Below are 9350 nucleotides of genomic sequence, written 5' to 3'. Positions count from 1 at the left end.
CGTCAATGGGTAAATGACTTTTGCCGGAAGACCATCGTCAGAGGTCGATGGCAAATATAATTATGGTGATTACAATCAGAGTGGTTGTGGAAGAATCAACGGGAATAATAGCTAAACGAGCGGGAAGTGGGAACAGTCGTATGGTCCATGCGGAAAGCCTGTCACGGATGCAACTCCAACAATTTTGACAAAGCAACAGAGCCGCAGTTAGGCATAGAACTTGGCGATATTATCTTGTAAATGGTTAAAGGTCTTTTGTATGCTCTCGTACAGCACGTTCATCTCCTCCTCGACGGCCTCCCTGCCTATCTTTGGATTGATGAACTTCATCGTGGACAGATCGTACATGATCTGAGCGCCGTGCTCGCGGATCAGGTTCCATGTGACACGAGCCTCCTCCTGCGCCGTTTTGACAACAGCCTCGACGGACGCTTCGTAGAAGGCCATCATGTTGCGCAGCATGCCAACGGTCTTGTAGAAGGGACAGAAGGCGTCGTAGTCGCTGTAGGAGTTCTGCTGCAGAAAGTCGTCCTTCAGCATCTTGGCCACCTCGAGGACAATCTTGTCGGTCTCGTTCAGCGAGGACTTGCCCACCAGCTGCACAATCTCCGCCAGATCGTCTTCCTCCTGCAGAATCTGCTTGGCCATGGCCCGCAGCTTGACGAACTCCGGATTGGTCTCCTCGTAGTATGTGTCCAAGGCGCGTATGTACTTCGAGTACGACTGCAGCCAGTTGATGGAGGGGAAGTGCTTGCGCTGTGCCAGCTTCTTGTCCAGGCCCCAGAACACCTGCACAATGCTCAGCGTGGCAGAGGTCACGGGATCGGAGAAGTCACCACCAGGAGGTGACACAGCGCCCACAATGGACACAGAGCCTTCGCGTTGAGGACTGCCCAGGCACTGGACACGACCGGCGCGCTCGTAGAAGGAGGCCAGACGGGCACCCAAGTAAGCTGGATAGCCCGCATCGGCAGGCATCTCCGCCAGACGTCCAGAGATCTCACGCAGGGCCTCGGCCCAACGAGAGGTGGAGTCCGCCATCATGGACACATGATAGCCCATGTCACGAAAATACTCGGAGATGGTGATGCCCGTGTAGATGGAAGCCTCACGGGCAGCCACGGGCATGTTGGAGGTGTTGGCCACCAGAGCGGTGCGCTTCATAATGGACTCCATCTTCCCGTTGATTTCGATCTCTAGCTGGGGAAAGTCGCGCAGCACTTCTGACATTTCATTGCCGCGCTCGCCGCAGCCCACATAGACTATGACATCAGAGTTGGAGTACTTGGAAAGGGCCTGAGGAAGGGATCATTGAGGGAGAAGGGAACAGAGAAAGGAGTCAATGAATTCACCTGGGAGATGACAGTCTTGCCACAGCCAAAGGCACCTGGAATGGCGGTGGTGCCGCCCTGCACGCAGGGAAAGAAGGCGTCCAGCACGCGCTGTCCCGTCAGCAGGGGACTGTTGCTGGGCAGCTTGTCGACTGCGGGTCGATTGCGTCGCACTGGCCACACCTGGAGCATGGTGTGCTTGGTGACAATGTCCTCAAACTCCGTCTCTATGACCACATCTTCCACACTGTAGTTGCCCTCGGAGGCCAGCCACTTGATGCGGCCCTGGGTGCGAGGCGGCAGCATCAGGCGGTGCTCCATCATGCAGTTCTCGTGCACTGTGCCGTAGATGTCGCCGCCGGTGATTAGGTCATCGATGCGCAGCTTCTCTGGGGTGAAAGAGTAGGAGACATTGCGGGGCAGAGATGGCACATCGATGCCCTTGGGCACGTAGATCGATTGGGTGATCTCGTTGATGGTGCGCAGAGGTCGCTGGATGCCATCGAAGATGCTGCCCATGATACCGGGGCCCAGCTCCACCGACAGCGGTTTGCCCGTCTGGTACACGGGATCGCCGACACTCACGCCGGACGTGTCCTCGTACACCTGAATGGTGGCCATGTCGCCCTCGAGGCGTATAATCTCACCCACCAGATTGTTGTGGCCCACACGGACCAATTCGTACATGGCGGCGCCGGCCATATCCTCGGCATTGACCACTGGCCCCGAGACGCCAAAGATGCGGCCTACATGAGGCTCCTCCTCGTCCACCTCCTGTTGATGGTGATCATTGTCAGGGGGAGTGGGGTTTTCATACACGACTTTCTTCTGAAATACAGAATCGTTTTTTTTAACACTCGTTCTGGTTTTTCAGTGACCAATTCGGTGCTGGACTTTTCGGATAATGTCAAACTTTGCCTCTGGAAGTCTGGCGGTATCTCATGCTTCTTGGATTCCACAGAATCATCCTGCTTGGGGTGCAGAGACTCAACCTGCTTGGGGTGCACAGACTCCTCCTGCTTGGGCCCCTCCTGCACACTATTCTGGAAGGAGGTATTTGTGCTGATTTCCTTATTGGCCGCTGCTCGAGCTGTCTTGCAGGTGCACGGCTTTGGCTTGCTTCCCGGCTTGCAGTAACACAGCCGCTGTCCAGGCTTGTCCTTGCTGCCAGTTGGCTTGTTCGGTTCCGCGTTCGATGACATGGGTGAGCTGCCCTGCTGCTGTACATTATTATCTTTGTCCATGGTGGCACCAATTTGTTTAGCTTAATTTTTACTGAGTGGAAATAATTTTGCTATTTTTTATAGATTAGAAATTATTGTTACAGCTCTCTCCTGTAAAAAGAGAGAGTTATTTCAGTGAATGTGAATTTGGAAGTGTGTGAGAGAAGAGGGATAAACAAATCAGTATTGGATACAGAAGGCATCGAAACAACAGTCGAGTGAATGAAGTTCAAGTCCAATCTGCAGGTGCATTGCATTGTGAGGTCGTACCTCAAGGCGCTACAAGTTCTGCAATATATTGCATAGGAAACATGTTCCATTTCTATCTTCGTTCGAACTACGAGTGCGGGGTACTAAGTATAAAGTATTCGCAGAAAGCGCTTAGTTTTCCAACTCTTTGAGGCTGAAACTTGGTCCCAAGAAAGCAAAAAAAATGTAAGCTGCTTGATAGTTCATCTTTTTCCATGACTTCTACTAACAATACTGCACCCTTAGTCTTCAGATAAATCGTTCCGTTTAGCAATATCATCCACTTGATGGCAAAGCTCTGTAGAAGAATCATTGATCAATTTGGATCTCTAGATTAACTGAAAGTTGAGTTGAGAGCCTGCTTTCAATTACATTAAATGTGTTTGTTGTTTGCACTTTTTTATTCGTACATTTAATATTTCATACTTTAAATATTTACATAAATTTAACAAACAAACAAACAGGGGGAGAAAACATGACTTTTTCACAAATAAACAAGAATTTCCATTCATTAAACAATAATACTATTTATGCATGCATTTGTATATGTGTCTTTTTTGTGTGTGTGTGGGTGTGCAGTGTGTGTGTGGGGGTCACTCCGCTTACTACTTCGTGTTTGTGCGGGTCTTTTATTCAGGGCTTGTAAATGGAAGTACATTGAAGGACGTTCGTTCGTTAGTTGGCTGGCGTTACAGGTGGACGTGACGTGACCCTGCGTGCCACCCCCTGGCGGGTTGCATTTCTGGATGATGAAGTATCAACCGCAGGCCGGAATGTTTTGCATCTCTTCGCAGGCATCGAAAAGTAGTGGAATTTCGTTGATGGATTTTTGTTTTTGTTTTGTTTTGTTTTGCTTTTTTTGTAAACTTTTGAATGCAGCACGGAATTGTTGGTGTTCTTCTCTTTTTCAGTAGACTTTTGTTGTTGTTTTTTTGACGGAACTGGTACGCACGGTACGTTTTTAGACTGCTTTCATTTTAAAAGTTAACTATATAACAAATATAAGATTAGATTGTAAAAGTAAGGCCAACACGCTCTAGTCCTCCAGATTTCTGAAGGCCTGCTGCAGATCCTCGTGCAGCTGCTCAAAGTCAGCCTTGATCTTGGCCTCACCATCCTTGACGGGGTCCTGAAAGAAAGGGGAGGGAGTTGAATTAGTAAACTGACTTCATTTCAAAGCTGCTTAAGCTGCACTCACCTTGAATTTCATGGAAGACAGCTGGTACATAATGTTGCCCATTGCCTCACGGATAACGTTCCAGGTGATCTTGTTCTCGGACTGGGCCGTCGACTCGACAGAGTGGCGTGCCAGATCGTAGAAGTCGATGATGTTCTTCAGCATGCCGACGGTCTTGTAGAAGGGGCAGAAGCGATCGTACGACGAGTAGGAGTTCTGCTGCAGGAAATCGTCCTTCAGCAGCTTGGCCACCTCCAGTGTGATCTTGTCGGTCTCGGCCAGAGAGGCCTTGCCGACCAGCTGCACGATTTCAGACAGATCCTCCTCCTCCTGCAGGATCTCCTTGACCTTGGTACGCAGGGGCACGAATTCGGGGAAGTTCTTGTCATAGAAGTCATCGAGGGCACGCATGTACTTCGAGTAGGAGATGAGCCAGTTGATGGAGGGGAAATGCTTGCGCTGGGCCAACTTCTTGTCCAGACCCCAGAACACCTGCACGATACCCAGAGTGGCGGAGGTCACGGGATCGGAGAAGTCACCACCAGGAGGCGACACAGCGCCGACAATGGACACGGAGCCCTCACGCTCGGGGTTACCCAGGCACTTGACGCGACCGGCACGCTCGTAGAAGGAGGCCAGACGGGCACCCAGGTAGGCTGGGTAGCCAGAATCGGCAGGCATCTCAGCCAGACGACCCGAAATCTCACGCAAGGCCTCGGCCCAACGGGAGGTGGAGTCAGCCATCATGGAGACGTTGTAACCCATGTCACGGAAGTATTCGGAGAGGGTGATGCCGGTGTAGATGGAAGCCTCACGGGCAGCCACGGGCATGTTGGAGGTGTTGGCCACCAGGGCGGTACGCTTCATGATGGACTCGGTGACGCCATCGATCTCCACGGACAGCTCGGGGAAGTCACGCAGTACCTCAGACATCTCGTTACCACGCTCGCCGCAACCGACGTAGATGATGACATCAGAGTTGGAGTACTTGGACAGGGCCTACGCGGATGATGGGGAGAAAGTGCATCAGACAATGTCTTCGAGGAGTGAGAATTTCTTTGTGCTCACCTGGGAGATGACAGTCTTGCCGCAACCGAAGGCACCGGGAATGGCGGTGGTACCGCCCTGGACGCAGGGGAAGAGCGAGTCGAGGACACGCTGTCCGGTCAGCAGGGGATGGTTGGCGGGCAGCTTCTCGGTGACGGGACGGGGCTGACGCACGGGCCACACCTGCAACATGGTGTGCTTGGTGATCTCGCCATCGAACTCTGTTTCCAGGACGACATCATCGACCTTGTAGTTGCCGGAGGGGGCAATGTAGCGGACTGTGCCCTTGGCGCGTGGGTTGACAATCATCTTGTGCTTCACGAGGGTGTTCTCATGCACCAGACCGTACAGATCACCTCCGGTGATGTGGGAGCCGACCTTCACGTTCAGGGGGTTGAACTCCCAGGCGGCGGTGCGCGACAAGGCGGGCACATTCACACCCTTGGGGATGTAGATGGAGTTGGTCAGCTCGTTGATGTCCTTCAGAGGACGCTGGATACCATCAAAAATGCTGCCCATAATACCGGGACCCAGCTCAACGGACAGAGGCTTGCCTGTGCGCAGCACGGGATCGCCGACAGTCACGCCGGAGGTCTCCTCGTACACCTGAATGGTGGCCATGTCACCCTCCAGACGGATGATCTCGCCCACCAGCTCGTAGTAGCCGACGCGCACCAGCTCGTACATAGCAGAGCCGGACATGCACTCGGCGGTGACCACTGTGAATTGGAGGTTAGGAGGTTAGGTATCGGCTGGAGGTGGATTTCTTCTGGTTACTTACCAGGACCCGAGACAGCGAAGACACGTCCATATTTGGACTCACGCTCCTCCTCATCGAAACGTTTCAGATTGGACATTTTGCTTTATTTTGGTTCTACAACTGAAAAAAAAGAGACATGCATTGTAAGCGCTGAACGAAAGATAAAATTGAAAATTTCTTATCACTAATTGTGGGCTGGCTGGCCCTTTTGTCAGCTGACAAAATCAAGTGGGAAGGGGGAACGTATAACATTTAAATCCAAAATACACACTTTTTTCACGCAATTCTACAGGTTATATTTTAGGTATTTCTTAATCTGCAACTTGGCGACAAGTGTTTTCAGTTTTTTTTTCCATTTCTACGCGTAACTCCCTCCCACAAAAAATTATGCTCGAGGAAAGCTTTCGTTTCACGTGACAGAGCTTTGCGCAAGTTCGAAAACTAATACCCGCTCTCAGAGTCGGCTGTCCAACTGTGAAAACTCTCGACTGTGGAATGAAAAAAACACACTAATTGAAAATCAAACTGCAGCTGTTATACGGATGGTTGTTTCATACTATTTTCATTTCAATATGAATTTATATGCGGGTTTCGTTTATCTGGAGAGCAAGAGAGCAAGAGTGAAATCCGAGAGCGCAACTCTCTGACAACTCTCGCGCTCTTCGGCTCTCCCTCTCTCCATTCGAGTTCGAATATTTGACAATCGGCTTTGACGTTGATCACAAGACTACTGTCATTGGCGTCAGCTGACAAATGGAAAAAGTAAGTCGGTAAAAAAAAAAACGCAACTTGGGGATCGTACAGCTGCTGCAATGTCAAAGCCACCATATTGAATTTTTGATCGTATTCAACCCATCTGTTCCTCTTTTATGTGTATGTTGGTAACTCCCACCCAACTCTATATGTGGGGCAGGCTAACATGGATCACAAGACCCGAAGTGCGACAGAGAGGGGCAGAGGCGCAGCCAGTGGCAGAGCACGCGCGAGGGGAGGGTCAGCTGACAAGGCAAAATATTTTTCCACGCGCAATATTTTCTTATAGCTTTAAACCGCACTTTTTTCTTTTCCCGCTTTTCCACTTGTCTTTGCACTTCATTTTCGGCTTCGTTTCGCTGCACTTATTATCTAACACACATGCAGAGAATATCTGCATGTTTTTTCTGTTTGCTTTCGGCTCTGCTTCGTCACTTTTTCAGCTGAGATTTTTCAAGGCAAAATACCACATTTCTTTGCAGCAGGCGCGCTTTCATTGTATCATAATAAACCTCGCATTTAGTTAATATTTCTTTAGCTTTCTTTCTTCTTTGAGTTCTGTTTTTTCTTCTCCCTGGTGGCTGAGGGTGTGGGGGGCTTACTTTACTGTGTCTTCACGTTCACCTTGCGAACGAGTTGTGTGTGCTGCTCGAACTGAAAAATGGAAACCGACTGAGCAACGTCAACGCTCGAACTTCGAAAAGTTTAGAGCAGTGCGCGCACGATGAATTACGCAAGGTGGTCCGAACACAGAGCGAGCTCGTTGAACGAATAAACCCACCTTGTGTAGCGTCATCGTGATCGCGAGCTTTCAAACCGAAAGCTTGTGAGTGCGAGTTTGTGAGCGCTGATCTCAAATCATGTGAGCGACAAAAAGAGAGAGAGCGGGAGAGCGAGTCTGAGCATGGTCACACTAGCTTGAAGAAGTTCGTGGGTAGATCATAAAGAATTAGAAGAGCACGTACATATGTATGTACATATGTATTACTGTATGCATATGGGTACGTACATATGTCGGGTCAGCGTTATCTATTATTCTGTTTTGTTTAGTATCTATTATCTTAGCCGACAAATCCAAATGAACTGCAAAAATCATATGATCCCATACGGAAAATAAAATTCATTTTGTAATTGTGCTGAGTATTCTCTAAATTCTGTAAAGGAAACAATTTTCTTGTATAATACCCATAATCACTAATCAAACAACACATAAAGCCATCAAATCGACAAAAAAGTGACCTGCAACAATTTGATTTATGATAGCAAGTACGTAAAAAATTATTGCGCACACGGAGATTGGTACGTATGGGCAGACACACTTTTTGTACATTATTTTCACTTTTTTAAGATTTTGAGGAATTTCAGATTTGAAGCAAATTGTTTACGTCTCATCACTCAGCAGAAACAAACAAAATATAAATTGAACAAAATTCGACCACAAAAAAACATAAAATATGTACACAAGTATGTACATATGCATTTTTGTATGTAGGTATGTATGTATGTATATATGTATGTACATGTGTACATATGCAAGAAACCAAGCGATTCGCACGGGACAACTACACAAGCGGTTTTCGCAGTTACCTCAAAAGTGTACTTTTGCTTATTTTAATAGGTTTTTAAATTATAAACCTATATTGTAGATTAGCTACCGTTCAATTAACTTAGAGAAGAAGAGTTACATGGAAATGGTTTTCTTTTTACATTTAATTGTTTTGCATTTTTCGACCTTGGCACAGAAGTGCACTTTGTGAATATTTTTGCCTAGTGATTCATAAACACAGCGCAATCAAATGAGCGGCCGGACTCGTATTGAGCGCTGACTAACAAAATGCTGTTGGTTCGCACCCTGGTTGGGACAAGCAACAAGTGTGGAATATTTTCTTAGCTTATCTTCTTTTTTTTTTCTTTTTCATACATGAAATAAAATAATACCTTTAAGGGATGTTGAAAAACAATGTCAGATATTCAGAATATTGTTTAATGCACATATACTGATGGCTAAACCGGTATACGCCTAAGAGCAAGAGCCGTATGGCAACCACATATTCTCTCTCAGTAGCGCTCTCTGATCAAGTAGAGCACAAACAAATGACAGCCACCACCAATTGTGGCACATGCAACAAGCGGTTTTCTGCTGCTTTGTTCGCCCTAATAATTCCCAAGCATTTATTCTCAAGAAAGTGACTACAAATAGCGCTGGCTGGCTGCTTCCATCGGCGGTCGGCGCCTCACAGTTCTCAAGGGTTGGCCACATCCCTGACTAATTGTGGCAAAAACAAACGACGGTTGGAAGAATTGTGTCTTCAAATTCAGAGGGTGTCTTTGACACAAAGTCGGTGTCTTTACACAAAGTTGCGATAATGTTCGAAAACATATACGTGAAACGGCGGAAGCATGGTTGTTGCTACGTTGTGAAATGGTCAAGGAAAACGCTTTAAAAAGAAAGGTTTGTCCGACGACATCTTTAGTGTGCGACTAATATGGTATTAGTGCACACGCCAATACAGTGCGCGATCAGTGGATCCCACTACCAGTCAGGGGATAGCATATATCATATATGGCTTCCCAGTCAATACGGAAAAAGCCAATCCAAGGAGGTCAATACGGAAAAGCCAATCCAAGAATGTGATTCCCATGCCATGATGGTACGCCACCATCATGGGTGGTGATGACCCAAAACAAGCAAAAAATACAAAAAAAAAATAAACAAAACTGAACTGTGAGGTCGGAGGAACTGGGGAATGCATGCCTCACTCCTCTTTGATCGCTTTTTGACATTTTACTACAAGAACTACGATGAAAGA

At 47.9% G+C, this 9350-nt stretch overlaps 2 protein-coding genes across 2 annotated transcripts; both read right to left on the bottom strand.

Moving 5' to 3' along the window:
• Positions 1–37: 37 nt before the first annotated feature.
• On the bottom strand, positions 38–2130 carry LOC117899954 (V-type proton ATPase catalytic subunit A-like). Its single transcript, XM_034810108.1, has 2 exons — positions 1353–2130; positions 38–1296 (listed from the first exon to the last, which is right to left on the bottom strand). The coding sequence occupies exons 1-2, from the start codon at positions 2031–2033 to the stop codon at positions 208–210; spliced, it is 1770 nt and encodes a 589-aa protein (XP_034665999.1). The 5' UTR covers positions 2034–2130; the 3' UTR covers positions 38–207.
• A 1284-nt stretch (positions 2131–3414) lies between these two features.
• LOC117899953 (V-type proton ATPase catalytic subunit A) lies at positions 3415–7240 on the bottom strand. Its single transcript, XM_034810107.1, has 5 exons — positions 7143–7240; positions 5809–5901; positions 5049–5746; positions 4002–4979; positions 3415–3932 (listed from the first exon to the last, which is right to left on the bottom strand). Exons 2-5 carry the CDS (start codon positions 5882–5884, stop codon positions 3840–3842), a joined length of 1845 nt encoding a protein of 614 aa, XP_034665998.1. The 5' UTR covers positions 5885–5901; positions 7143–7240; the 3' UTR covers positions 3415–3839.
• Positions 7241–9350: the final 2110 nt, after the last annotated feature.

This window comes from Drosophila subobscura, chromosome U (genome assembly GCF_008121235.1).
Source record: "Drosophila subobscura isolate 14011-0131.10 chromosome U, UCBerk_Dsub_1.0, whole genome shotgun sequence".
NCBI lineage: Eukaryota > Metazoa > Arthropoda > Insecta > Diptera > Drosophilidae > Drosophila > Drosophila subobscura.
Note: the sequence above shows the minus strand (reverse complement) of the source record. Positions and strands in the feature narration are given on the sequence as shown.

What these genes read in the sequence shown, in the direction of transcription:
- LOC117899954 (XM_034810108.1), bottom strand. Translation starts at nt 2,033, where the DNA reads ATGGCCGGCGCCGCCATGTACGAATTGGTCCGTGTGGGCCACAACAAT. An exon ending in GCAAGACTGTCATCTCCCAG is followed by an intron (nt 1,297 to 1,352) that starts GTGAATTCATTG and finishes TCCCTTCCTCAG; the next exon opens with GCCCTTTCCAAGTACTCCAA.
- LOC117899953 (XM_034810107.1), bottom strand. Translation starts at nt 5,884, where the DNA reads ATGTCCAATCTGAAACGTTTCGATGAGGAGGAGCGTGAGTCCAAATAT. An exon ending in CTTCGCTGTCTCGGGTCCTG is followed by an intron (nt 5,747 to 5,808) that starts GTAAGTAACCAG and finishes TCCAATTCACAG; the next exon opens with TGGTCACCGCCGAGTGCATG. An exon ending in GCAAGACTGTCATCTCCCAG is followed by an intron (nt 4,980 to 5,048) that starts GTGAGCACAAAG and finishes TCATCCGCGTAG; the next exon opens with GCCCTGTCCAAGTACTCCAA.